General features: G+C 41.4%; 1 protein-coding gene across 1 annotated transcript; it reads left to right on the forward strand.

Annotated features, from left to right (window-relative positions):
- Window positions 1-2,303: 2,303 nt before the first annotated feature.
- PCDH7 (protocadherin 7) lies at window positions 2,304-7,149 on the forward strand. Its single transcript, XM_036243668.1, has one exon. It carries the CDS (start codon window positions 3,331-3,333, stop codon window positions 6,532-6,534), a length of 3,204 nt encoding a protein of 1,067 aa, XP_036099561.1. The 5' UTR covers window positions 2,304-3,330; the 3' UTR covers window positions 6,535-7,149.
- The last annotated feature ends 20,472 nt before the right edge of the window (window positions 7,150-27,621 follow it).

Raw genomic sequence — 27,621 nt, forward strand, 5'->3', positions numbered from 1 at the left:
CCCCACCCCCGGTTCCAGACTGCGGTGGTGCGCACTGAGTCTGCGCGCGGGGTTTTTCTCGCTGATGCTGCAGATATAGAGCTGAGAGGCTCCGGTGGCGGCGAAGGGGGTGGGGGTGGGAGGGGAAGGCCTGATTCCCGACTTGGCCGCGGAGGAGGAGCCGCTACCCCCTGAGTGTTGCTGCTTTAGCAGACTGGAAAATACTCGCCAGCTCCCTGGCACATACCACACACACGTCCACCTTCGCGCTTCGCTATCCCCCGTAGGGAGAGCTTGGAAATCTCTGCCGCTTCTCTCCCCATTCCTGCTGGCTGCGCCCTCCCAAACAACCGCGCGCTACAGCTGCTTGTAGACTTTATTGGTGTTTGTCTGGTTTAAATCATTTTGCCTCCTCACACAGATCTCGTAAAGACAGAGTACCCACTATGGACGGATTTTTTTTTTTCTTTTCGCTTTAAATTTTCCTGTAAGGGGAGGCCCTTCAATGCCTATAGCTAGGGCAGAGGAGCTAAGGACCGACCACATCCCAGCAGCAGCCCCTTTTCTCTTTTGATATGGTAAGAATTCTCCCCAAATATCTCCTGCCCGCTTCAGCCCACTTAATCTTGGCTGGGCCACCTCATTTAATCGCCCCTGAAATAAATGAAGAGTAAAGAGCTACAGTTCAGAAAACAACCGGAACTGAGATCTGATGAGGCGGGCTGCGGTGGACACGATTGAATCCCGGGGAAGCCTTGCATGGGGGACTACCATGTAAGACCAGGTGGCACAAAGTCAAAACAAGGAAAGGAAAGGAGCTAGGGACACTTCAGCACACAAAGTTGCCATTAAAGTTTATTTCCCTTTTATCCAGATAGGTGACGCTACACTTTGCCAGTTACTACAGGCTGCAGGTTTTTGCTCCGAAAATAATATCAAGGCTTCCAACATGTGTTTATTCCCCAGGCGCGCGCACACACATGGTCTACCCCGTAAGCAAGCATGATGACAGGACTGCCAAGCATTTAAACAAAGGCAAGCACCACCCCACCCACTCCCAATCCTAGTCCACCGAAGTCCACCCTCCCCAAAAAAGGATCTCTCTCCCGCTTTCTCTGGAGTTTTACGTTCTCTCTTAAACACTGCAGCCCATCATGGTTTCTCAGAACACCAGCGTGGCTCCGTGGGCACGCAGGATCCCCCAAGCAAAGACAACTATCCCCTAACCAAGATGCTAAATCGCAAACTGGAGTCGCTCCTTGGGGTGGGGAATAGGCTCTGAGAAGAGGGAGAGGAAGAAGGGGAAACGTTTCCTGACCCGCTCCGGCCCTCTCACACACTTACTCGGCGTTAGAGAGGAAGAAATTTACCAGCCCTAGGGAGTGAAGGCAAGTCCCCCGGAGAAGGCAGTGGCTGCACTCGCTGGGGACCTGGGGGGTGGGGAGTTTTGGCTTAGGGGGACTAAGTATAGTGCACACTAGAGTGGCCCGCGGAGCTGAAGCCAGGCTTTCCTGAGCGCGGCGGCTGACTAGTACTCCCTCCTGCCTCCCCGCCACCCGCCCGACACTCCTCCCTCCCTCTCTGCTAGTGTGTGGTTTCCGAGCCTCGGCTGCTATCGCCGCCGCCGCTGCAGCAGCGTCAGCGACAAGCTTGAGCCTCTAGCAGCAACCACCACTTTGGGCAAACTTGCGCGTTTCCGGCTTGCGGCTAGTGAGCGGGAGCTTCCTACTTGCCATTCAGTGTCTCGGAGCTGTGGCATCTCGAGGGGCGGCGGGAGTACCCGCACCAGACTCTCCCAGACGCGAAAGGGGACGAGACAACTGCGGAATTCACCCGCCGTGCCAGGGCACTTCCGAGGCAACAACCGACTGGCACTTTTTCTCCCTTTGGCAAACTGTGTGTGTGTGTGTGTGTGTGTGTGTGTGTGTGTGTTTTCCCCCAAGCTACTTGGCAGCTGTCTCTGACTCCACCTCCCCCTCCAACCCCTCCCCAATGCCTTTGGCTTTTCTTTGGAAATCCGGACAGAATTGGGCATCTTTGTTAATTGCCGTTGGGGGAGTCCGGCCAGGGGCTTTCGCTCCGACAATGTCGCCTGCGCACAGAGCCTGTTTTGCTCACCTTTGAACTGCAAAGGGATCAAGTTCAGCTCGAGTTGCCTGCATTGGGACTGGGGGAAGGAAACCGACCGTGCAGTAGAGAGAGTGGGAGAAGGGGAAAGGGGAAAGGAGAGGAGGGAGGAGGAGGAGTGAGGAGAGGGAGGGAGGGAGGGGAGGGATCGAGAGAGCGGGGAGAGAGAGAGAGGCTGCAATCTCCTCCCTGAATCGCGCACAACGCTGCAGATCCCAGTGCTCCGACATGCGGGCCGAATGCAGGTGAGGAAAGGCACGGACTCTGCGGCTGCGAACCCAAACTTGGGCACAGCGCGGTGCGCGCCGCTCAGCCTTCGCCTCCGTGGGCGAACTGCTGCTGCGGTTTCAGCAGGCGGCTTCGTGACTAATGACCTTGCGCAGAGTTGTTAAGAAAAAAGAGAAAAGCAGCTTTCGGGGTGAGAAGGGACTGACTCTCTGGGCATCTCTGAAGATGGTCGGGGCTGCTCTTCGGCGCGTGGGGGGTACCCGGACGCGGACCGCACTGTAACGCGAGTGGTCTACGCTGCTCGGTGCCCGAAGAGATCTGACGGGTGTTTTTCATTCTCCGTGTGTTGACTGGCTCCCCCGCTGCTTGAGCAGAGTCGGAGTTGAGACTGGCTTGTTGCTGACCCAAGCGCCTCGTGGAGGAAGCGACTCACATTTGCCTGGGCAGCCGGAGCAGAAGCTGGGTCTGGAGTGAGTGACTGAAACGTGAATTGGACTCAACTCCAGTAGCAGCAAAGAAGAGCAGGGTTAGCAGGCAGGAGAGGCTGCAGGCTCGCTCCCCGCGGCTTCCCGGCTCCACCGCCCGCCTGCTGGAGCGGTACTGGCCCCATCCGACAGAGCCAGGACGGGAGCCCGGGATCCTCCGCCCGCTGCGAGGATGACTCCGGGGGGGCGCGGAGCCCGCGGCGCGCAGTGTCCCGTGAACTGTGAGTACTGCGACTGAACGGCAGCCAGCGAGCGGGCGATTAGCACCCATTGCATGAATTATGAAACAATAACTTTCCGAAGAAGCAGGAGAAAAAAAAGCAGGATCTATCACTGGTTTCCCCTGGTCGACTCTACACGCTGCTCTTGCCCCCTCCCTACTCTCCCTCTGGCTTCTTCCTTTCCCGGAGAGGGGAGAGGGTTGGGAGGAGGGCAGGCGGCCGGCCCCGGAGGAGGGGGGCGCCGAGGGGGCTGTGGTTAGAAAGAGCAGTAGCAGCAGCAGCAGGAGAAGATGCTGAGGATGCGGACCACGGGATGGGCGCGCGGCTGGTGCCTGGGCTGCTGTCTCCTCTTGCCGCTTTCGCTCAGCCTGGCTGCCGCCAAGCAACTCCTTCGGTACCGACTGGCCGAGGAGGGCCCCGCAGACGTCCGCATCGGTAACGTCGCCTCGGACCTGGGCATCGTGACCGGTTCGGGTGAGGTGACTTTCAGCCTCGAGTCAGGCTCGGAGTACCTGAAGATCGACAACCTCACGGGAGAGCTGAGCACGAGTGAGCGGCGCATCGACCGCGAGAAGCTGCCCCAGTGTCAGATGATCTTCGACGAAAACGAGTGCTTCCTGGACTTCGAGGTGTCCGTGATCGGGCCCTCGCAGAGCTGGGTGGACCTGTTCGAGGGTCGAGTCATCGTGCTGGACATCAACGACAACACGCCCACCTTCCCTTCGCCGGTGCTCACCCTCACGGTGGAGGAGAACAGGCCGGTGGGCACTCTGTACCTGCTGCCCACCGCCACCGACCGCGACTTCGGCCGCAACGGCATCGAGCGCTACGAGCTGCTCCAGGAGCCCGGGGGAGGCGGCGGCGAAGGTCGGCGCGCCGGGCCTGCCGACAGCGCCCCCTACCCCGGGGGCGGCGGGAACGGCGCGAGCGGCGGCGGCTCCAAGCGGCGGCTGGACGCACCAGAGGGTGGCGGCGAGCCCAGCCCTGGCGGCCGCAGCAGCGTGTTCGAACTGCAGGTGGCTGACACCCCGGATGGCGAGAAGCAGCCGCAGCTGATCGTGAAGGGAGCGCTGGACCGTGAGCAGCGCGACTCCTATGAGCTGACCCTGAGGGTGCGCGACGGTGGCGACCCGCCCCGCTCCTCACAGGCCATCCTGCGGGTGCTCATCACCGACGTGAACGACAACAGCCCCCACTTCGAGAAGAGCGTGTATGAAGCTGACCTGGCGGAGAACAGCGCCCCGGGGACCCCCATCCTGCAGCTGCGTGCCACTGACCTAGACGTGGGGGTCAACGGGCAGATCGAGTATGTGTTCGGGGCGGCTACTGAGTCCGTGAGGCGGCTGCTGCGCCTGGACGAGACGTCCGGCTGGCTCAGTGTCCTGCACCGAATAGACCGCGAGGAGGTGAACCAGCTGCGCTTCACCGTCATGGCCCGCGACCGCGGGCAGCCCCCCAAGACCGACAAGGCCACCGTGGTCCTCATCATCAAGGATGAGAACGACAACGTGCCGTCCATTGAAATCCGAAAGATTGGGCGTATCCCACTCAAGGACGGGGTGGCCAACGTGGCCGAGGACGTTCTCGTCGACACCCCCATCGCCCTGGTGCAGGTGTCCGACCGAGACCAAGGCGAGAACGGGGTAGTCACCTGCACCGTGGTGGGAGACGTGCCCTTCCAGCTCAAGCCAGCCAGCGACACGGAGGGCGACCAGAACAAGAAAAAATACTTCCTGCACACCTCGGCCCCTCTGGACTATGAGACCACCCGGGAGTTTAACGTGGTCATAGTGGCAGTGGACTCCGGCAGTCCCAGCCTCTCCAGCAACAACTCTCTGATTGTCAAGGTGGGAGACACCAACGACAACCCGCCTGTCTTCGGCCAGTCTGTGGTGGAGGTTTACTTTCCTGAGAACAACATCCCTGGTGAAAGGGTGGCCACCGTGCTGGCGACTGACGCCGACAGCGGGAAAAACGCGGAGATAGCTTACTCGCTGGATTCCTCTGTGATGGGGATTTTTGCCATCGATCCCGATTCTGGGGACATCCTTGTCAATACTGTGCTGGACCGCGAGCAGACTGACAGGTATGAGTTTAAAGTTAACGCCAAAGACAAAGGCATCCCGGTGCTGCAGGGCAGCACCACAGTGATCGTGCAGGTGGCTGACAAGAATGACAATGACCCTAAGTTTATGCAGGACGTCTTTACCTTTTATGTGAAAGAAAACTTGCAGCCCAACAGCCCCGTAGGTATGGTCACGGTGATGGATGCTGACAAGGGGCGCAATGCAGAGATGAGCCTGTACATAGAGGAGAACAGTAATATTTTTTCCATTGAAAATGACACGGGAACTATTTACTCCACAATGTCTTTTGACCGGGAACATCAGACCACATATACATTCAGAGTCAAGGCTGTGGACGGAGGAGATCCTCCCAGATCAGCCACAGCCACAGTCTCTCTCTTTGTTATGGATGAAAATGACAATGCTCCCACAGTTACCCTTCCCAGAAACATTTCCTACACTTTACTGCCACCTTCAAGTAATGTCAGGACAGTGGTAGCTACAGTGTTGGCAACAGACAGTGATGATGGCATCAATGCAGATCTTAACTACAGCATTGTGGGAGGGAATCCCTTCAAGCTATTTGAGATTGATTCCACCAGTGGTGTGGTTTCCTTAGTGGGAAAACTCACCCAAAAGCATTATGGCTTGCACAGGTTGGTGGTGCAAGTGAATGACAGTGGGCAGCCTTCCCAGTCCACCACGGCTCTGGTGCATGTGTTTGTCAATGAAAGTGTCTCTAATGCAACTGTGATTGACTCCCAGATAGCCAGAAGTTTGCACACCCCACTCACCCAAGATATAGCTGGTGACCCAAGCTATGAAATTAGCAAACAGAGACTCAGTATTGTCATTGGAGTGGTTGCTGGAATTATGACAGTGATTCTAATCATCTTAATTGTAGTGATGGCAAGGTACTGCCGGTCCAAAAATAAAAATGGTTATGAGGCTGGCAAAAAAGATCACGAAGACTTTTTTACACCCCAACAGCATGACAAATCTAAAAAGCCTAAAAAGGACAAGAAAAACAAAAAGTCTAAGCAGCCACTCTACAGCAGCATTGTCACTGTAGAAGCTTCTAAACCAAATGGACAGAGGTATGATAGTGTCAATGAGAAGCTGTCGGACAGCCCCAGCATGGGCAGATACCGATCAGTTAATGGTGGGCCTGGGAGTCCTGACCTGGCCAGGCATTACAAATCTAGTTCCCCATTGCCTACTGTCCAGCTTCACCCCCAATCACCAACTGCAGGAAAAAAACACCAGGCCGTACAAGATCTACCACCAGCCAACACATTTGTGGGAGCAGGAGACAACATTTCAATTGGATCAGATCACTGCTCTGAATACAGCTGTCAGACCAATAACAAGTACAGCAAACAGGTAAGGTGCATCTCAGAAATATTTAAATATCCCAGAGAAGCCTAATAACTCTGAGACAGAGCATCTTCTGCAAAGTTGGGTCTTCTATCTTTTAAAAGCTGTGATTGAAAATTTTAATAGCAGGAATTTAATGTTAACTCATACATCATTAATTTGGTAGAGGCCATCTATGCAAGTTACACCACTGTATTTTGCAAGTTAGACCAATGTTTACTAAGCTACTAAAGAAAATATTCATAGTAGGCAGTGTTTTGTACCTCTCTTTGTACATGACAGCCCCAATTCATCCTACATTTTGTGTTTCCAGAACAAATATGCATATATTGTTTGATGGTTTGCTTTAACTAAACAATTATTTTCTACTAAGTGAAACATTGCATCCAGAGAGAATTTCTAAAGTTACTACTGGTGTCTGTGTAACTTGGACACTATAAGTTTTAGGTGTGTTACACATTATATGACATTTTACAGATAAAAAGATGCTGAGTCACGCAAATGTTGTACCAAGTCTGAGATACAGAAGTATTGACTTTGTTTAAAAATATCTAGTGATATGCAAATGGAGCGCAAAACCACATTTTTAGTACTTCTATATCTATAACAGTTAGACTTCTCTGAGGTTATATAATCAACATTTGCATTCTCCACGTTTGGTGTTCAAAGTTTATAAGCGAAAGTACATTGTATGAACTACTTATTTAAGCCAAGCAGCAAAGATGTTCATGTTTGATGCACGGTGTGCAAGAATATTTTGGTATGCATTGTGCTATACTGAGACTGTAAAGGTTATTCGGAATATCTGGTACAGTTGTTTCTCAGTGAAATGTGGAAACAGAAAAACAATAGTGCATTTGAGGTTAACTTTATAAAATATAAAATGTATTTTTGAACCTTTTTCTTGTGTGATATATGTAAAACTCACAAAGTTTACTTTTTACACCCACCAAAGTTTGACACACAGCAAATAAAATTTTTTGGAAACTGCTGTGTCTAATGCTGTAGCAACTCTACTAATAAAATCTACTAAGAAATCACATATTTTTTTAACTTCAGGACTCCTCTCAAGAAATACATTTGTGACTATCAGTATCAAATAATAGTTTTTTCTATTAGATATGCTTTGCATGTGGAATGTGTGATCTGAGAAGACTTAAGGCCAAGGTAAAAGTTATTTTACAGACTCATAAAATATAGCTAGCTACTTGGATAAGGAGAATCAGAGTTGATATGCTTTTATATCCAATAAGCAAAGCAATCCAAGAAAACACAGGTTTGAACTACCTTGCATTAAATGGCTTTTGAAAATAACGTCTTTTGATGTATGTGAGCTCGAGTTATTTCTTTCTTTTACAGTGAAATTTGACCAGAGGAAAGTTTGTATCTGTTGTGTTATTGCTTTACCTGGAGTTGGAATCAGATTTTTGTTTTGTTTCTGGTGCTTTTATCAGTTTTCTAAGCAAGAACAATTGCAGTTAAAAGAATAGTACTTTTTAAAAATTACTTATATTATAAACACCCACAAATACATTGAGGTCTATAGACATGTCCCTAGATAATGGTAATTTGTAATTCAAAAGCCGGTGAAGAGATCTTTCTGCAGAATATTTACTACCCAGCTGTCATCCTAATAGGACTTTTTTTCTTATGGCTGAATGGCATTTGCATTCTAAATGGTGGAATCTTCAACTTTTGAGTTGACATATCCCTGGCAGATTTATAGATTTTTTTTTTTTTTTTAATGTAACCAACTCATAAGTTCTGTGCTGTCACTTAAGCTTTGGCTCATCAGATGGGGTTAACTCTATATTCTTGAATATTTAAAACAGCCTATATCAATACTGTGGTGGCATCCTGTTTGAAAGGCAAAGTGATATCCTTATAAATAAACTAATGTATGGTGTTAAACTCTCAGCTGAGCAAAGAAGTTCACATACCCTACAAAGCCATTGGAATAAATCATGCAGTTTGCAGGAAGTGAGTTTGGAAAAATTGCATGTATTTAGGTATTCAACAGATGTATAAAGTTTTAACCACAATGAATAGCTGACCTAAAATGAAATAAAGGCAATGGAATAGATTCCCCTTAATGTAATTAGTAATAGTAATTGATACACTTCATCTCAATATTGCTGTCAGGGGACAGGGATCCATTTATCAAGTTACATTCTGTTTAGACATCTGACTTAATAAAACAAGATCTTTTTTTTTTTTGTTCTGATTTTTGTTTGTATCATAAATAGATTATGTTCTCTTCATATTTAAAAACATATATACTTAGTTTTTACATAGTGCCAAAATGTATTTTCTTTTATTAAACCTGACATAAAATAAAATTTAAAAATGAATACAAAGTTTTCTTACAATTTCCTCCTTTGGTATTGAACCAAAGGTTCGCCATCTTTTCATTCCTTGGGGCAGGGGTTAATTAAAAATCGGATATTTCCTCTGACTTAAAGTCCCCATTGTATTTATAATTTTCCTAAATTGCTTTATCATAGTTCTTTACTTGATATTATGGAAGTAATGTCTGCTACAGTGTTCTTTTCTTCATGAGAATCAGACTGTTTTGAAGTGGTGCTTCTAAGTCCACTTAATGGTTACATTATAATAAATTAAACAACTTTGTAGAATAAAAGTTTGTAAATAATGCCCCCTTTACTCCATTTTTGGTTTGTGTTAACAGCTCCCAGAGAGTTCACAGCTCCCAGAGACATTCAAATGAAGCTTCTATAGTTACTCTTGGGTAGAAGCTAGGAGATGTGTGTTGCAGAATTGCTGGAATTATTTATAAAATTCATACATTAAAGAAACTGATAATGTAACTCCAGGTTTTCCAAGTTTAGATCTTTGTAGTTGAAGCCCTTGGTTTATAATAATGTGTCTAGTTGAGTAAAATTTGGACCATAGACAACATTATTGAGATTAAATTGACCACCTTTCCATTTCATTCTTCCTTTGCTTGATAAACCTGGTCTTGGTGGTTATTAAAGTTTTATGACCTGGAAGTATGTCTGCGTTTTTAATTTGTAAAATAAAGGCAGAAGCATTTTATGTTTCTATTTGTTTTTAAATCTCCAGTTTTTTACAGTGTATTTTTTCAGTTTTTTTTAAAAATTAACATAATTCCAAAATATTAATAGACAAATATAAAAGTATAGTTACCCTTTTGCTTATTATGTTCAAGTCTTATTGAGCTTGTCCTGGCCATGCTGTTATTTAGATAATGCATTGGCAAGTAAAAATTTTATTGTATTTAGTAAATGGAAAGTAAGGTACTTTATTTTTTGGCAAGAGTATAGAGGATACAGCTTCAGTAAACATTAATTTAAAAATCCATTTGTAGCTAATGCTGAAATACTCAAGAAAAATGTATATTAACTCCAGTGACAGTTTTCCTTGTGCAAGGAAATGCTGCATGTAGTCTGAATAATGTTCTCTCTAATTGATCAAATTGTGCTTAGTGTTCATTGTATACTTAGTAAAAAATATTCCAGAGATTATTTTTTAAAATTACTTCGATTTGGGAAGCAAACGAATGACGTGACTTGCCATCATCTATTAGAATTCCGAGCGCTGAGAAAACTAAATATCAATGTGTGTGTGTATATTTCACCATATATATATTATAGTGGAAATGCATCTGCAGAGTGATGCTAACCACAGCTTTCAGTTTTAATTCTAGAAGCATAATTTCTACAATATCGTTCTTCTATCTGTAACCACGGACACTTTCCAAGAGGCACAATGCATCTTCATAGGGTGGGATTTCTGTTACCTTTGGCTTGGTACAGCAGGCAAGAAGCTAATAACTGATTAAGGCGAGGCTGTCCATAGTCAGGAGGCATCTACTAAGGCAAATTACCTGGATCTCTGGATGAAACAAGGAAAGTGTCATCACTGATTTGATCCGCAATGAACATGCAAATTTTTATGGAAGTCCAGGTGTGACAATTTGAACCTTATTCTAAACTTATATTAAGTCAATTAATGACTTAGACAGAACCCCAAAGTCAATTGAAAGATTTTCAGGTAAATCATCACCTGGATAAATATAACCAAATTGTTCTTTCTTGTTCTCTTTCTGCCTTTGAGTAATTACATATTTCATACACAGAAAAGTGTGCTCATGGTATGTATGGAAATACCTCGCACTCTCTCCACCTTCTCCCACACAAACACATACAGATATATTCATGTAAACCAATTATGATGCCATTCTTCTTTTCTTTCACTGGTATTCCTACAATGACTTGTGGAAAATATTTGAACTAAGCACATACAAAATCGAAATAAAATATATCATAATCAACTGCTTAATGTTGGTACCTAAAATCACTAGTCATCACATTTCAAAATTAAAGACATCAGATAAGCCTATTCTTTCATTTTATAGAAGAGAAAACTGAGGCCGAGTACAAAAAAAGTAATTTGATTTAATTTTATAATCACAAGATAAGCGAGGAGATGATGTGGACGAGAGTCCAAGTCATGAAATGCAGAACTCATTGTTCTACAAAAAAAAATTGAATTTTTGTAGCTTTCTCTGTATATATTTCAATAGTGACAAAAACTGGGATTTGTTTATGTTGGTATAACTGTATGTATTTGGCTATGTAGACTGACATTTTAAAAATAGAATATAGTTCTGCTTTAGACTCTACCTTTCATTTGTAAAATTATCGGGCAAATTGTAATTAAAATTTTATAGATATTTAAAAGAAATGGGTATTTCTTTTCCCCTTATGAAAGATGGCAATTAATGATCTACATTAAAGGAACTTAACAGTTTAGAACATATATTCAACAAGCTAATTGACAGGGTTTATAATTTTAGCACAACAGTGACAATACCTTAAGGTAGTACCTATCTAGCATTTAGTATATCCTCAATAAAAACATCTTTGTAATGGAAATTAATAAAAGCTTTCTATACATTATGTATGAAACTTTGTATGCATTCTATTTGGGATAGTCTTTGAACTTTTCCATCAACATTGATGGTTCCTTTTGGCTTCTATACTCCTTTTCATTCTGCCAACTTGGCTCGTGCACTTTATCTTAGTAGCATCCTTAACATAAGGGTGGAGCAAAAGTAGGTTTACAATTGTGGGAACACAAAACAGAGTTTATTCTTGTATTATTATTTATTAATTATTGTATTATCTTCCATCCGAACAACAGTAAACCTACTTTTGCCCCACCCTGTACAATTGTGAGCTAAGTTTTCCTTTAAATTTGTTTTCTAGCAAGTTTTTATTTTATTTTTTTTGGTACATGCCCGTAGCGGGAACTGAACCCAGGTTCTCTGGTCCGCAGGCCGACATTCCAACCGCTGGGCCGAACTGGCCAAGGCTGTTTTCTCCCAAGTTTTTAGGTTAATGTGACATTTTGTTATTTTTCAATCAAACTCCATTTTTGTTAGGCAGTTAACAAATCTAGTGTATTAGAGTCTAAATTTACATATTAATAAATATAAATGATTGCACTTATTAATTTCAAAGTGAAATCTGCACTATTTTCTCTCTTGCACTATTTTCAAAACTAAATATAATGTGACAAAACCATTGCTTTGCCATAGCCACCAAAGCTATTAGACATTTTAACATCTTTCCTTCTTCCCCACTGGGAAAGGGTGGTGATGGAGGTTATGTAGGAAATTCAGTGTAATAATTGTTTAGAGCTTTATGTTTAAGCGGTATGTAACCAATTTCTAGACTATAACAAAGCTCCTCATCCATTCATTTGCTATGACTATATAGAAATAGTAGGATGTGTTTATATATATCTTGAGTCAGCTTTGCTTTTCTTTCTTATTTATTTTAAAAGCCCTTAGAATCTTTTCTAAAGCAGGAACTCTGTTTCGGAACATTACACAGTGCTTTATTTAGCATTAGTGTTGTGGGAGAAATCACATTTTAGGAAGAATTGAGCTGAAACCACTAAAACTAATCTTAATTATCACTTCTGGTGAATTAATGTTTTAAAGGCAGAATAAAGCTTTATTTACAGGAATTTAGTGATGTTTGTATTGAACTCCAATGCTGTGTACAAACAAACAAACCAAAAAAACTGTTAAGGCTTCCAAATAGGGTTCATCTGACAAGTTAACGTTTTCCCCCTAAACATATTTATTGTCTACACATACATAATCTGCAAATAAAAATGCTCTGTTTTAAAACCTCTACCACAGGATTCCAACTGGGCATAAGAATGCTGGAAGAATTTCTTCATCACATTTTTTTATTTTTATTTTTTTTTACCTGCATAAATCTTTGTTTTCCTTTTTTCAGATGCGTCCACATCCACACATTACTGTGTTTGGCTGAATTCCACTCTAATATGATGCTCCATTATGCACCATACTCTGATGACCTTGCTACTCCGAAACCTGCGGGAGCCTGTCCTTGGCCGTGGGGTGTCAGCCAATCACTGCTCGTTCCACTTGCTGTGCATTTGATTTTCACCTTTTGGGGTTCTTTTTTTATTTATTTAGGGGAAAATAGTATTAAAATAAATAAACATAAAAGAAAGAGTGTTAATAAAGGAATGTGCAACTAATGAATGTCACCAGGAATTCCATTCTCAACAAAGAGGTTAGCAGAACTGAATTGTGAATTTTTTAAAAAAATCCAAGAGCATATTTTAACAATAATTTTAAGACACTGGCTGTGTGTGAACCAAGGGAAATTAAGTCTATTAAGTCTTTGTCTATAATACATTAAATACTGACTTTCAATAAAATCCTAAATTGATCCATATTTTTTAAATGCTACATAATCACCACCTTTTCCAGGTCACTGAGATGGTCCTATTAGAGTGAAGGATACTTTCTCTTGTTCATGCTCTGTGTGTGTATTTCTAAGTACCACTGTGTGTATGTTTGTGTGTGCTCTCACCATGTGTATGCGAGGAACTTGAACAACATTTATAGAAAGTATTGACTGTAAATCAAATTTCAGAGATTAGTTTTGTGTTTACCACGGGCATTGCCAATGGATTGGTTTTTCTTTAATCTTGAAATACTGACCGGCGTAGCTAAAGAATTTTTGAGGTATTTTTGACTTAAAGTCCATAAGAGAATTTAGAACCTTTCAATTAGATTGATTGAAGTCACCGTGGTCACATTCAGAAGGAATATGTGTGACTTCTTGTTTTCGTAGACTACATTTGTCTGAAGGCTATTTTCATTTGATGTCAGATCACATCAATCCCAGCAGCTCTGAGACCTCGGCGTGTTATACTGCCTATCGTTGAGAGCAGGTGCTTGCACTTTAGTTGTAGAAGTGATTTCTAGGTAAGTCAGGAATCCTCTGGCTGGCCCCTCTATGGTTGCATATTTATGTCTCTGTGTGTTATGTTGTATATGTTTATGTGCCATAAAATAAGTGTTTCACATGTAACCTTTGACAATTTTATAATACATTTACCACATCATCTGCTCTATTAAAGTTTTCCCCAAATTTTGAAATACTGACCAAGAATGTCAGATTCTTGAGATTTTTTGGGGTCAATTATAGTCAATATAAAAGACCTTTAAACAAAATAAAGAAATATTGGAACAATATTAAAGTGTGAGGTGATGGAAAATGCACTCTAGCCTGTGTCAATCTCTAATGTATATTTTTCCTCTATTAGCTGTTGATTTAATTTTGTAGAAAAAGGAAAATTTCAGAAATATCATTGAGCCTATAACACAGTTCTTGAATAAAACCTAAGTATCCTCAAATTCTTTTTATTTTGAGCACAAGGACAAGTGTAAGTAGCTGGTGAAAGAATTCTTACTGCTTTCTGCTTCTTGGAAATGTCATGTTTTCTCCTAAGTAGCAAACGTCCTTAGATGTACTTAAGCTTGGAATCCTGTAACAAATCACATTAACTCAAAAACAAATTATAGACAAAGAAAAGTCCAGAATTTGGGGATAACCTAATGTGCAGCCGCAAAGAGGCAATATTTAGGAACACCTTTACAATGAACATTCCAAGGCAGTAGTTTGCAAACTCGGGTTACAACACATGGTTGGGGCATGAATCTATTTGAGAGAATCTACCACAATTAGAATGACATGACATAAAGCTGAAAACTTCCAACTACTTCACCCATATTGTAAGAGTAAATACTGTCTTGTGCAATCTATGTGCCCGTTGTGTTTGTGTGCATGTGTAGGTTCCTGTTCTTGGTTTCTACGCAAAAACTTGGTGGTGTTGTGGTAACAGTGGAAAGGGTTAAGAACCACCACTCTAGGTTGTTTGGGGTGGGAAATGATGGCGATTTGCTATTGTATTAGGAGAACATCATAAATTCAAAAAAAGAAAAAAAATTTACTAACGTTCTCAAGGATTTTAGTCTACTATCAAGCTAATCAGAATGATCAATAGCGTAGTATTTATTATAGCAGCATTTACCAACAGCAGAAAGCTTTTGAAAAGTCTGTTATTCCTCTGTGGGTGTTCGTTTGTTTTAAATCTTTGAATATGTCACCATGGTCCTGTCTGCACAGACCTACCTTCTCTCTCATTTCTCTGTCTCTTGGCCAGCCTCCTTTGTAAATACTGGAATTTACCTTTTAGGGAGGTGCCTGTGGTCAGGTGGAGATAGACTCAGAACACACCACCCATTAGTCTACATATTTTAGCATTTGAACATTTTATTTTAAACAAGACATTCTCCATTAAGAGAAAGATAAGCCTGTTACAGACTGGATTAGATAAAATGCATTTATTTTAACACATCTGACATCCTCACTCATACCGAGTATGCAAAGAATACTAAGAGTCTTCATCTTTATGGAATTCATATAGTGTAAAGAAAATTACAGAGCAGAAAAATGATAGCTTATATGTGCATCATGCTTCTTAGGTGGGATAGAATTGAATGTGTGTTTGTTGATTTGCTCCTCAGAGCAACCTGGGGGGGAGGGGGAAGCACCCTCTTTATTTTTTCCGAGGTGAGGAAACTGGATTAATGAACAGCTTTTTCATGACTCTGCTTAAGAACTTAGTAAAATCTGTGAAGAACTATCCAGACAGAATCCAAGAGTGCTGAAATCATTTGCAGGACGTTGTGAAATCTGTGCTTTTGAATACAGTGTATTTTCAGAATTATATGGGTAAACTCTTCCCAGAAGACTTTAGATAAGGCCCTGTTTTTCAGACATTCTCCAATTGTAAACAGCACTTCATACTACCAAAAAAGAAAGTGCTGTGGTATCGGTTGAATCTAATTAATTTGATATAAACAACAATCTCACATGTGATTAAAAAACCCTCAAGAATTAGCTAATTCACTTTAACCTAACTTTATTTTTGAGGCTCTCTAAAAAAAGAAAGGACCAAAGTCCTTAGGAAGTAATTCTGCAATTTAAAATATCTCCTCTCCAGGAAGAATTTTCTCTCTGTAACTTTGCAAAACATTTTTCTTTGATGTGTGTTACTGTTTTGAGCCATTCGTTTTACAGAGAATGGATTGATTTGTGTTATCTTCAATATACACTAGAAGATTTTAGGATGCAATGAAAATGATGACTAGACCAAGAGTTTTGCCTTTATGGATAGGACAGTGCAAAAATAATACACATAAGGGATACCTGAAACTCACAGTGACTGCCACACGTCTGTCTTGTTCATTGTGGTGTTCACCCAGGGCCTCCGAGACTGCCCAGCATAGGGAGACACTAATAAATACTGGTTGAGCAACTGAACCAAGGACAAAGGAAGGGGGCTTTGGTACTGGGTGGCCTACAGAGCCATCCACTGTGGTTTGGCCACGTTTGTATCAGATTCGAAGTCTCTAACTTGTTTCTCTCCCGCTGGGCGGAGGATGTGTTTGCGATGAAAGTCTGCCTACTGTGTTGGCCCCGTCCGCCCCGTCGCCCTGGGGTGTGACTCTTCTTTCTGCAGCAGTTGGGCAGTTCTCCGATCTCCCTTCCTCCCTTCTTGGTGGTGTTCTAAACACCAAGCCCTTAAAAACAGATAAAAGTAGTAAACTAAAGCAGATAGTGAAGGCAAGTAAGAGAGGCGCCGGCCACCCAGCGGACTTCTGACACCTTGGAGAGGAAATAAAGAAGCATGCAGAGGTGGGTTTTCAGTATGGCACTGGCATCGTTACCTGTGGAAAGCATAGCCCAGGGTTGGGCAAAAGTAGGTTTACAGTTGTTCGTATGGCAAATAATGCAATAATTAATACCAATACAAGAATGAATTTCGCGTGTTCAGGACTGTAAACCTCCTTTTGCCCCACCCTGTGTGTGTGCCGAATACACGCGGGATAAGGTTGCATTTCCAGTCTGACTGCCCGGGGTGAGCCGTCATTTCTACAGATGAAACATGTACTCGGTCCAACTAAGGGCAGAGGGTCCCTGAGAGGGAATTTGCCCTCCTTGGGAGTGGTTGGCAGGGCGGGAGGAGGGAGGAAATGCTTCACAGCTCACAAGCCCCAGTATTCCAAAGAGCACCTCTTTTAAATTGCAAACGACCTCCTAGAGAGTCCTGTTCAGTCCCTGGCACACCTGGGTGTAAATTGCATTAAGCTGATAACTAGGCCAGCACCTCACAAAGATCAATAGTTCTTAAGAAATGGTGATTTTCATTAGGGTCTTGAGGAAGGCGCTGCCTGCTGCCTTAGGTAGTTTTGAAGAATTCTCTGGAAAGGCACGAGGTTTGAGGAACATATGGGGAGATTGTATCAGTGAAGGGCATTCAGGCCTGACAAAGACAAACGTCTGTGGCCTTGAATTTTGTCCCAGGCCCTGGTGAGCCTAAGGATGCCACCAAGTGCATCCTTATGGCTGCAATAGCGATGTCAACCCTTGTCACCTCGGTGTTTTGTTTTGGTTTTTGTTGTTGTTGTTGTCAGTTTAGAAGATCAGGTCCAACTGCTTAGTCTCCTTTCATCTACCCTCTGTGATTTTGGGGTAGAAAAGAAAAAAACAAGGAAGTGAAAAAAGAAGGAAGAAAATGCAATCTCTGCATGGCAGTATACTCACCTTGTCCCTACTGTTGTTGTTAGATAACTATCATCAAAATAGTTGCACGTGATTGCCGTGTGTTGTTTCTGATCCTAATGTGATAATCCAGTTCTCAACTGTGGAGCCCAGTGCATCTGTGCTGCAGCCCAGAAACCTGCATTTTTAATGCTCCTCCTTTCTCCACTCTAATTGCAGAGGGTGGATCAGGCCGTAAAAAATTTTACATTTAGAGCTCGTGAAATTCCCAACTTCTGCATGTTGGTTCTCCCCTGAAGGCCTCTGGCAAAACAGAAAACTGAAGCCAGATAAGCAGCCTGAAAATCTGCCCACTTGCCCTGGCCCTGTCACTGACTGGCCGTGTGACCTTGTATAGTAAGTCTGTTCAAGTCCCAGAGCCCCTGGAACTGTCTTCTGTCATTTGACATAACTCCTGCACTGATTACATGACAGGGTTTATGGGGGGTCACATTAAACAGCTGGAACTTTGTAAAGCATGCTGCAACTTCAGATAATGTGTTTAGTTAGCCATGAATTTTTCTAAACCCTTCCGGAGGTGCATTTACACGTGACGGGTATGTTAACTCTCTATTTAAAAGTTGTTGTTGTTTGAATTGGTTGTAATCACTTTTTTTTTTTTATTTTTTTTTTAGAATTTTAGTTATTTATTTATTTATTTTTATCCTCACCCGAGGATATTTTTCCATTTTTTGTACAGATAGAGTGGGAGGGAGAGAGAGGAAGGGAGAGAGAGAGAGAAGCATCAACGTGAAGGGACACATCGAGTGGCTGCCACCCGCACGACCAACCAGGGCTGGGGACAAACTGCAACCGAAGTACATGCCCTTAGCGGGAACCGAACCCGGGTCTCTCCGGACCGCAGGTCGATGCTCTAACCGCTGAGCCAAACCGGCCAGGGCTGTAATCACTTTTTTGAAGCCTTTGATATTATTCTCTTATCTTGGTTGAGTTCTTCAAAGGGACGCTGGTCCCTAGTCAAGATCAAGGTGCAGCAAAGGTGTGTTTCTCTGCATACGTCCAGTGCTTATTGGCATCTCGGTGGTGAAGAAAGATAAGTAGCTTATTGCTGTAAAGCAAATAATCTAGGAAAGGCTCAAAACAGTTTGGTATTATTTATTTTGACACTTCTTTAAAAAATTTCATCACTTTTTAACAGTCATTTTTTTCCTTCCATGCAATATTTCCTGGGAGTTTTTCCTTCACTTCTCATACCCAACCTCTAACACCGACAACTATTATTTATTGAGCTTTTATTCTTTGCCAATCACTCTGCCAAGGGGTCTACTACATAATATCACTTACTCCTAACTTCTCCATGTGACAAATGGAACTGGGGACAAACAAAACAGAACCTCTCCTAGACCCTAGGCCCTCTTCTTAAAAGGGCCTGAAGCCACCAGTAGCCCACCCTTCCAACATATTTCTGTCCCCAAATCTGAGACTTATGCCCAGCCGGTGTGGCTCAGTGGATTGAGTACTGGCCCATGGACTAAGAAGTCCAACTTCAATTCCTGGTCAGGTACGTACCCGGGGTGCAGGCTTGATCCCCAGTAGGGTGAGTGCAGGAGGCAGCCGATTGATGTTTCTGTCTCACATCGATGTTTCTATCTCTCTCTCCCTTCCTTTCTCTCTAAGGAAAAAAAATTCAATAAAAACATTAAAAAAATCTGAGACTTACTAGCATAGTCGTCTTGATGGATTTTAATTTACACAGTTACATGTTTAAGCCTTTGTATGTATTTTGTTCTAGATCACGGCACTTTCTGTGTTCTCTGCAGGCTTACAAGAGAGTCTTTACTGGTCTGTTAGGACTGTTGTAGCAAAATACCACAGATTGAGTGGCTTAAACAACACACACACACACACACACACACTCACACACCCAGTTCTTTAGGTTAGAAGTCTCAGGTTAAGGTGACAGAAAGTTGGAAGAGAGAGAACTCAGGTGTCTCTTCTTCTTCTTCTAAAGACCACGTCCTGTCAGATTTGGGCACTACCTTCATGACATCGTATAACCACAATAACCGTCGTTAAAGCCCAGACTCCAAATACAGTTACTTTGGAGGTTGAGCCTTCAACATGAATTTGAGGGAAAACAGTTCACTCCATAAGAGTCCATTCTTGGTCCAAACAAGAACACATTGGACTGGATTGTCATTTCTTCAGGAGTTTGTCATTTATCACATGCAGTCTGTACATTGGTAGGTATAAAAAGGAAGGAGGGAAGGAAGGAAGGAAGGAAGGAAGGAAGGAAGGAAGGAAGGAAGGAAGGAAGGAAGGAAGGAAAAGAACCTTTACCTTTTCAGATCAGCTTCAAAAGGCAACTCTATAACATACTGTTGGAACTGATGAAAAATTGGTACAATTGCTATAGCTTTTGTTAAAAAAAAAAAGAATCTATATCATGCATGCATGTGTATAAAATTTGAGCTTCATATTTTAGCTTATATTAACTTTATAGACATCATTGAATACTTTCTGCAATGTTCAACTTTCTCAGGGATTTGTGATATTAAGTAACAACTTAATTATTTTCATTGTACTGACCGATAAGTGTATGTACGTATATTAACTAATGTAAAATCAATATTTATATAAAACAGTCAAAAATTACTCCACAAATGTAACAAAGGTCTTCTTTACAATGATGCTATTAATAGTTCATCTTAAATTTTTAGTAAATTTTTGCCATTACTGACCAAAGAAAAGAAGGAGGAGGTAAGAGGGGAGGGAGTCAATTGAAATAGCAATAATGTCGGCCTAATAATCCCTCTTTTCAAGGGCCAGTGTCAGGATCGTCACACACAGTGGCATAACCGGCCTGACAAACACAGGGGGTCTGATTTCTCATGGCACCCTGAAACTGCTAAGCACATAACAGAAGCTGGTACCTCACCCTGAGTGATCAACTACTAAGCGTACATGCAATACACTTCGTGCCATGAAGCAAACCTGAGGACACATCGAGGATTTGGTCCACTGTGCCTTTTGTTTTCTTAATAAAATTAAACATTCATGTGATAAAATACATCATGAGTAGCCTAGGAACTATATATGAGTCCATGGGACTGTATGAAGTGATCCTTTTGTTAGGGTAATACGGGATAAACTCATCAATGTCAGGAGAAAGAACTCCTTCTGTGTCCTTTGGTCAGAATTTCTAGGCAATGGAGCATAACAGTTGAATAGACTTTTCCTAAGAAGTACCTTTTTAAGCTTCCTGAGCTAATTTTACATTTGACCCCCTGTATTAAAATGGCAAGTTAATCAGCTCTTTTGTTCAGGGAAATGGCAATAATTATGGCATGAATTTAAAGTTTCTTTTTATTGCACCTAAATCTGCTTTTCAGTGTATTTAAATGTGAACACAAGGATCAATTTTAGATACAAGAGATAGCATTTCTATAGGGCAGTAGGAACAAAAGATAGTAATGCAAATTTTTTTTCCAAACCAGTGCACTATTAGGTCAAAAATATTAAAATTTACTTTGTTACAAAAATTTCTTGCCCTTTTCTTTGCTATTTGATCTTCGATAAGAAACAAGTGTGTGTATATGTGTAATATATATATTTATACATAATCATGTATACATATACATACATAGCACACATACAGAGGTAATAGAGTTAACATTTCAAAGAACAAGTACTTAATGAGTGACTGTTGCATGCCAATTATTGAATTATGTACACGGAACTGAAGAAACAGCAGTAATAGAAACAGCCAAAAATCTCTTCCCCCATAGAGATAGAGAGTCGATTTTAGTTGCATAACACATATATAATAATAACGAAACTTGTATTGCATGTTATATTCTAGGCACTGGTCAACATTTCACATACATTAAGTCATCAAATAGGTATGACAACCCTCCATAGTAGGAATGAATTGTCTTTATTCCATAGGTGAGGAAGGTGATGCACGGCAGAGGTGAGAACTTGCTCGTGGTCACTGGGTTTGGAAAGAGGCAGAGCTGGGGTTCAGAGTCAGGCATTCTGACTGCAGAGGCCTCGCTTACATGCATGTGCAGAGGAGAGGGAACACTTCTATTTAGTTGGCAAATGGTTCTATGGGAGTGATATTGGATTCACATACTTCTCTTAAAATGCTTCAGTTATATTAACTTTCCTATTTTAATACCTTTTACTATATTCTTGAAATTGACTCATTCAGCCCAATTTTTTAAAAATAGTAATATTTTGTTTATTATTTTTTATTTTTATGAAACATTTTTCTTGTTGACATAATGGTAGGTGTCCCCCTTTTCCCCACCTTTTCCCACCTTAACTCATCCCCGCCTCCCCCTCCCCTGGCCTTCGCCAAACTATTGTCCATGTCCATGGGGTATGCATGTATGTTCTTCAGCTAATCCCGTCCCTTCTTCATCTAGTCACCCATGTATTCATGCTCCGGGTTCTACTTTGTTCGTCAGTTTATCTTATTCACTAAATTCCACATATTAGTGAGATCATATGGTGTTGTCTTTTTCTGACTGACTTATTTCACTTAGTATAGTAGTAATATTTTAAATCTTAATCATAGTGTAAATCAAAAGATGAAAAGGTAGATATTAGACTAGTAAGCAGTTTCCTTTCTTCCCTCTATTCTGTGCTTTGGGGGCGTGTCATTCACATGGTGTTTAATGCGTGTTATTGTATTAATGGCAGGAAAGGCAAGTTTATTAATTTGGGAGAATTGACATTTGATTTAAGACAGAAAATGCCATTTTGTAGAGAACAAATTTTGACTAGAAGATTTTTTGACTGTACATTTTGTTTGCTTTTTACCAAAAATAAACCAAACAGCTTTTTGTGTGAATTTTTCTCTAACCATTGACAATATTTGAAATAAAGCAAAGTGAAAGTGAATTCCCTACAAAATATTGTCTGCAACGTACACCGGTTTTCTTTAAATTATGTGCTCCTTATTAAACCTTAAATTAAAACATGACCTATGTCATTTCACAGATTAGCCTTATAATATGTTATCATTCTGTTTCTTTACTCAAACTTTATATATATTTATTTATGAGACACATTTTCAATTACCTAAAATGCAGACAAATACCACCAAAAGCCCATCGGAAGTCGGTGCTTTATGTCAATAACAGTGTACTATTTTTTTGGCTGTGACTGTTTCCTTAATGCGTTGATAATAATTTTCATTGTAAAGTACTTGTTCAATTATAGATGTCCCAAAACATGAATTTCATAACATAACTCTGGGTTCTGTTATGTAATATCTCTGTACCTTTGTGATCTGAATTCATTTTAGTATTACTGGTATGATTTTTAATTTTTAAACCTCACAACCAGTGAATCAATTTTTGAGGCTATTGTTTCCATAGTCCACTTAAAAACGCATAGAATTTTGTTTCCTTAAAAAATAGGTGTTGAAAATACTGTCGGCGCTGAGGTTCTTGCCTACAAATAGAAAGAAAGTACAGTAAACCCGTAAGGAACCCGGCTAATCCTCCCCAGGCCTCCCTTGAATCTTACAGAGCCCAAGAGACCGCCTCTCAGCCATTCACTGAAAAGTTTAATTTCCATTTGGAAACAACCAAAGTAAAACCAGACTATTCTAGAAATTCACCAGTGCCTGTTTTTTGCCTGTTACATATGCGCATCACACATACATTCTAAAGTTACTGATCAGCAGAGTAAGTGAAGTAAAGGCTGCTACCATTTGGTTTGCATTGAAAGCGCATTTAAATTTAGTGTCTGAAAGTGAACAATTAGCTGTGAATCTATAACTTTAATGTAGATATCGGGACTTTCAGGGAGGGAAAAAAAGAAAAGAAAACACAGTGTGCTTTGCGTAACCACGTGTAAGAACCTGGTAAAATCCATTGTTCAGTCTGTATATATATTATTATCACTTGAGCACAGTGTTTCTTAGATATACCTTGTGAGTTTTCTCTGTCCACTTAGACAAGTGGGAATTGTTTCCTATCCCCAGTAATAAAATGACTACCTGCCGTACACAGTAAGTGCGTCACAGAAATGCCTGCGTATATGTTTTGGAGAATTCACAGCTATTGATTTTGAACTTTTTTATTACTGTTGTTTTGTAAAAAAAAGAGAACAATTTTTGCTAGAACACAGGCTGGAACTCCTAATGGCACACCAGCATTTATAATCACATACGTGCTCTGTGTAGCCTGAGAAATGGCTTAGTGTGGAATTTAGTTTCACTGTGTGTTGATGCTTTCAAATATCTATGTAATTGCTAATCAATAGATGATGTGATCCTTGTAGTGCCTTAAGTCCCCACAGTGACACATCACAGTTAGAGAATGTATGCAGCTTAGGGAGGACATGGCTTATAAAAAAAAATAATTTACAGTATGTTTATAATCTACATGTGTATATTTCTGTAAACATTTCTCCATTCTATATCAGAAATGCTCGGGTCTACATTTCAGGCTACAGAGATGCCACGCACAGAAAATGAGAATGATTTGTGTGAAGCCTAAACAAAGAAAGTGCAGGAACATTTCTAGTCCTTCATTTCTGTGTCATGCAACTTAACTTGTGTTCAGTGTTGACCTGTACAATGCTTTTTTTTTACCTCTAGCATCAGTAAGGACTAAAAGAGTGTTGCCACTTGAGCTGTGAGTCATATTTTATTTTGTTTAATATGACAAAGAAAGAAACGATGCATCACATTATGCTTCATATAAAAAGACATTGAAATGCCGAAGGATCCTTACATCTCAAAGCATGACACTCCGTATACTATTCCTCTGCATTAGCGGGTACCGACCTGGCTGGGAGGAAGAGGCAGGTTTTATAAGATTTATTTTGGTCTTAATCTCTGATGTTCAGCAGATTACTGAAGTTTTCTTTATCTCATTTTTCTAACTTATTTATAACTCTGTTGGAAAGGTAAGAAAGTGTAAAAATCGAACAGTGAAATACTGGGTATTAATGAATGTAATATCTGTTACATATTATAGTAAACAAACTATCTTGGGGGAGGATGGAAGGAGAGTAAGCAAAAATGAACTAATGATGGAAAAGCTGGAACAAAATATTTTCCTAGAAGAATTAGTATGAAAAAAAAAAAGGATGTCTCGCTACCAAAAATAGCCGTGTTATGTTGTCAATTTATTCCTAGCACTCATCTGCGGAGGAGAATTCAAGACGTTTTATCACTCTGAGTAAAAGTAGAAATGTCTTTTGAAGAAAGGAGAAAAATGATGCTTCAGAACTAGAGAGGAAAGTCTCAATTTACAAAAGGAAAAAAATGAAGGATTATGCTCAGGGGTTCAAAAATGTTTGACTTATTTATTTTTTATCATTTAAGCTGTTTTTTTGCTGGGCTTTTTTATTGAATAATTGAAAAACAATTGTGTTTGTGTGTGTGTGGAGTGGGGGACTTTTCCATTAAAGACAAAGATAGGAAAGAATAAAAGTACTAAGGGAATGTAGATCAGAAGTTGTATCTTTCTGTTCCTTCGTGGTTGTCTACATTTCCCCCATATACTCTTAGTTGAAATGTCCTGAAAAAAAATATTAAGCCCTGAGGAAAGAACTAGAGACTAAAACCACATCCTGTGTTCCTTCAACTCCTCACTTCTCTCTCTCTCTGCCCCTCCCTCCCTCCCTCCCTCTCCCCATCTTTCTCTCTCAGACATATACACCCACAAGCTCAAAGTACATTGCATTTTAGAACAGTTAAAACAAGAAATAAACCAGTTTGGTGAACATTTAAATTTTGGGACTATATTGGCATTTTGAAAGCTGCCCCTTATCCTTGGGAGATACATTCCAAGACCCCCAGTGGATGCTTGAAAGAATGGATTGTACTGAACACTATGTATACTCTGTTTTCTCCTATAACATACTCACGATAAGCTTGAATTTGTAACTAAGCACAGTAAAATATTAGCAACAATAATAACTAATAATAATAAGTAGAAGAATTATAACATTATACTGTAACAACAGTTGAATGTGGTCTCTCTATCGGATAACCAGTCTGAAAACCTAGACAGCCGCTAAATGACTCAAGGGCGGGTGACTCATACACATCATGGATAAGCTAGACAAAAGGATGACTTACATCCTGGGCAGGACTGAGCAAGATGGTATAAGGCTTCATCATGCCACTCAGAACAGTTTGTAACGTGAAACTTATGAATTGTTTATTTCTGCAATTTTCCGCGTAATATCTTCAGACCACAGTGGTCCATGAGTAACTGAAACCAGAGAAAGAAAAACCACCGATGAGGAGGGACTCCTGGATTAATCATGTCGGTAGATTTCGAGTTGAGGAGGAAGGTTGCTGGAATAGCGACTTAAGCAAAGTGGACTTTGTGCACGGGGCAGGCTTCCCGAAGCCATCAAATCAGAGGCAGCCTGTGTCTTGATCATTCAGCATCTTCTGCAGAGCAGTCAGCGTCTGATAGTTCCAGGTGTTGCTTTTTTCTTTCCGGTGGCATCTTGCAAGCTTCATACTTGCCCTGTCTTCGTTTTTCTCACTACGCGGACTGAGTGGTATCACTGTCTCAGAAGAAGTCAGATGTCAGTAAGTACCGTGCAGCCACAAGATGAAGATATTTTAAACACTGAATGTTTTTGAAGTTTTCAGATCCCAGCTGCATTGAGAAAGCTATAAAGGACTAACACATTTGGAATTTTTTTTTCTTTCTTTTATCACAAAGCTTTTCAATATTCCTTACTCACATAACTAAAAATTAGTAGAAGCAAAAGTAGAACTTGAAGTTTGCCTACGATGTGCCTTCACCAACCTGTATGATGGCAAATAAGGAGAGACCTTCGGTAAGACGACCGAAGTTACATGTCCAAATGAGTGTTGTTCATTCATGTATTTAACCCTCAGTTACTAGGGATATAAATCAGGAGCTCACATTCTTGTGGAGAAGACAGACTTGTAAAGAATCATAAAATAGTATGATAAGGGTTACAATGGGAGCTATAGGTACCCTAGGAAGGACATACTGCTTCCTAAGGAGGTTGACAACGGACAAATACCTCACAAGGAATTTATGATGCAGCTTTAATTTCTGTCTCCTGCATCTGCATGGGGCCTGCATTAATCTTGCAGCCTTGGCCTTAGGACAGTCACTATTCTCCTCGGAGTTGATTTGCAATGTATTTTTTTCACACTCCATCTTTCTTTACATTTCAACAGGTTTTTGTTGGTTTTTTTTTGTTCTGCATTAATAATGGATATTATTTCCGCAGTTGTTAAAATTAGAACCAGTTAATGAGCAATTCAGTTAGCCTCACTGCTTTTTAGTCTTTTTATGATTTTCACCAGACTCAACTTACATCAGTGTTCACTCTGCATTCTTCACACAAGGCTCCGAATGACTTTTAGTCATTTTCGGATGGCAAACCACCTTCAAATGGAAACTCTTACTATTCTCGAAGAGATTGAAAGAAAAGGGACCCATGCTGCAAGGTAATTTCCAAAAGAGGAGTTATATGGTTGCCTCAAATCATAGCAACATTATTGGAATATTTACACCCTCTGAAAGCAAGGTGTTAGAAAAATACAGCAATTCATCTGAGAAATAAATTACGTTTTCCAAAAAATAGTCATGTAATATGTGTTTTTACACCTTGTCCTTACTTTATGCATTGGTTATCAAAAGAGTTATAGCCCTGGGATATCCCAAGAAAAATCACAGTGATTTTTAAAACAATTTCTAATTATGTTCAGGTGCTTTGCATATAGCGCTGTCCTTTTCACTGGGGCCCCTATCACGTGCCCTGTAAACACTGGGGCTTGATATCAGCTGGCTTTCAGACGAGCCCGCTTAAGTGACTGGTTGATGACAGCTTTTAAGCTATCACCTCTCCAAGTTATATTTCTATTTATGGAGGATTCTGGAAGAACCAAAAGCCCTGATGTGTGGCTTGCTAACTGGAGGGATTTACGAGAGACACTCTCCAGGGTACAGAGGAAACCTTTGGAGACAAGGCAATCTTGGTTGACTTTTCCAACATTCCCAGTCCCTTCATCTCTCACCGGTGTCACTTCACAGTGGTACCCCTTATTTAGTGCCAGTGACAGCCACTTAGGGTTAAATTACTCAATTTATTATATACAGTATATAGTTATTTTTTTCTCATATATATATATATATATATATATATATCACATATATATGATATA

Source organism: Molossus molossus, unplaced genomic scaffold, assembly GCF_014108415.1.
Source record: "Molossus molossus isolate mMolMol1 unplaced genomic scaffold, mMolMol1.p scaffold_m16_p_1, whole genome shotgun sequence".
Lineage (NCBI taxonomy): Eukaryota > Metazoa > Chordata > Mammalia > Chiroptera > Molossidae > Molossus > Molossus molossus.

Coding starts and splice junctions, on each gene's coding strand:
- PCDH7 (XM_036243668.1), top strand. CDS start 3,331: ATGCTGAGGATGCGGACCACGGGATGGGCGCGCGGCTGGTGCCTGGGC.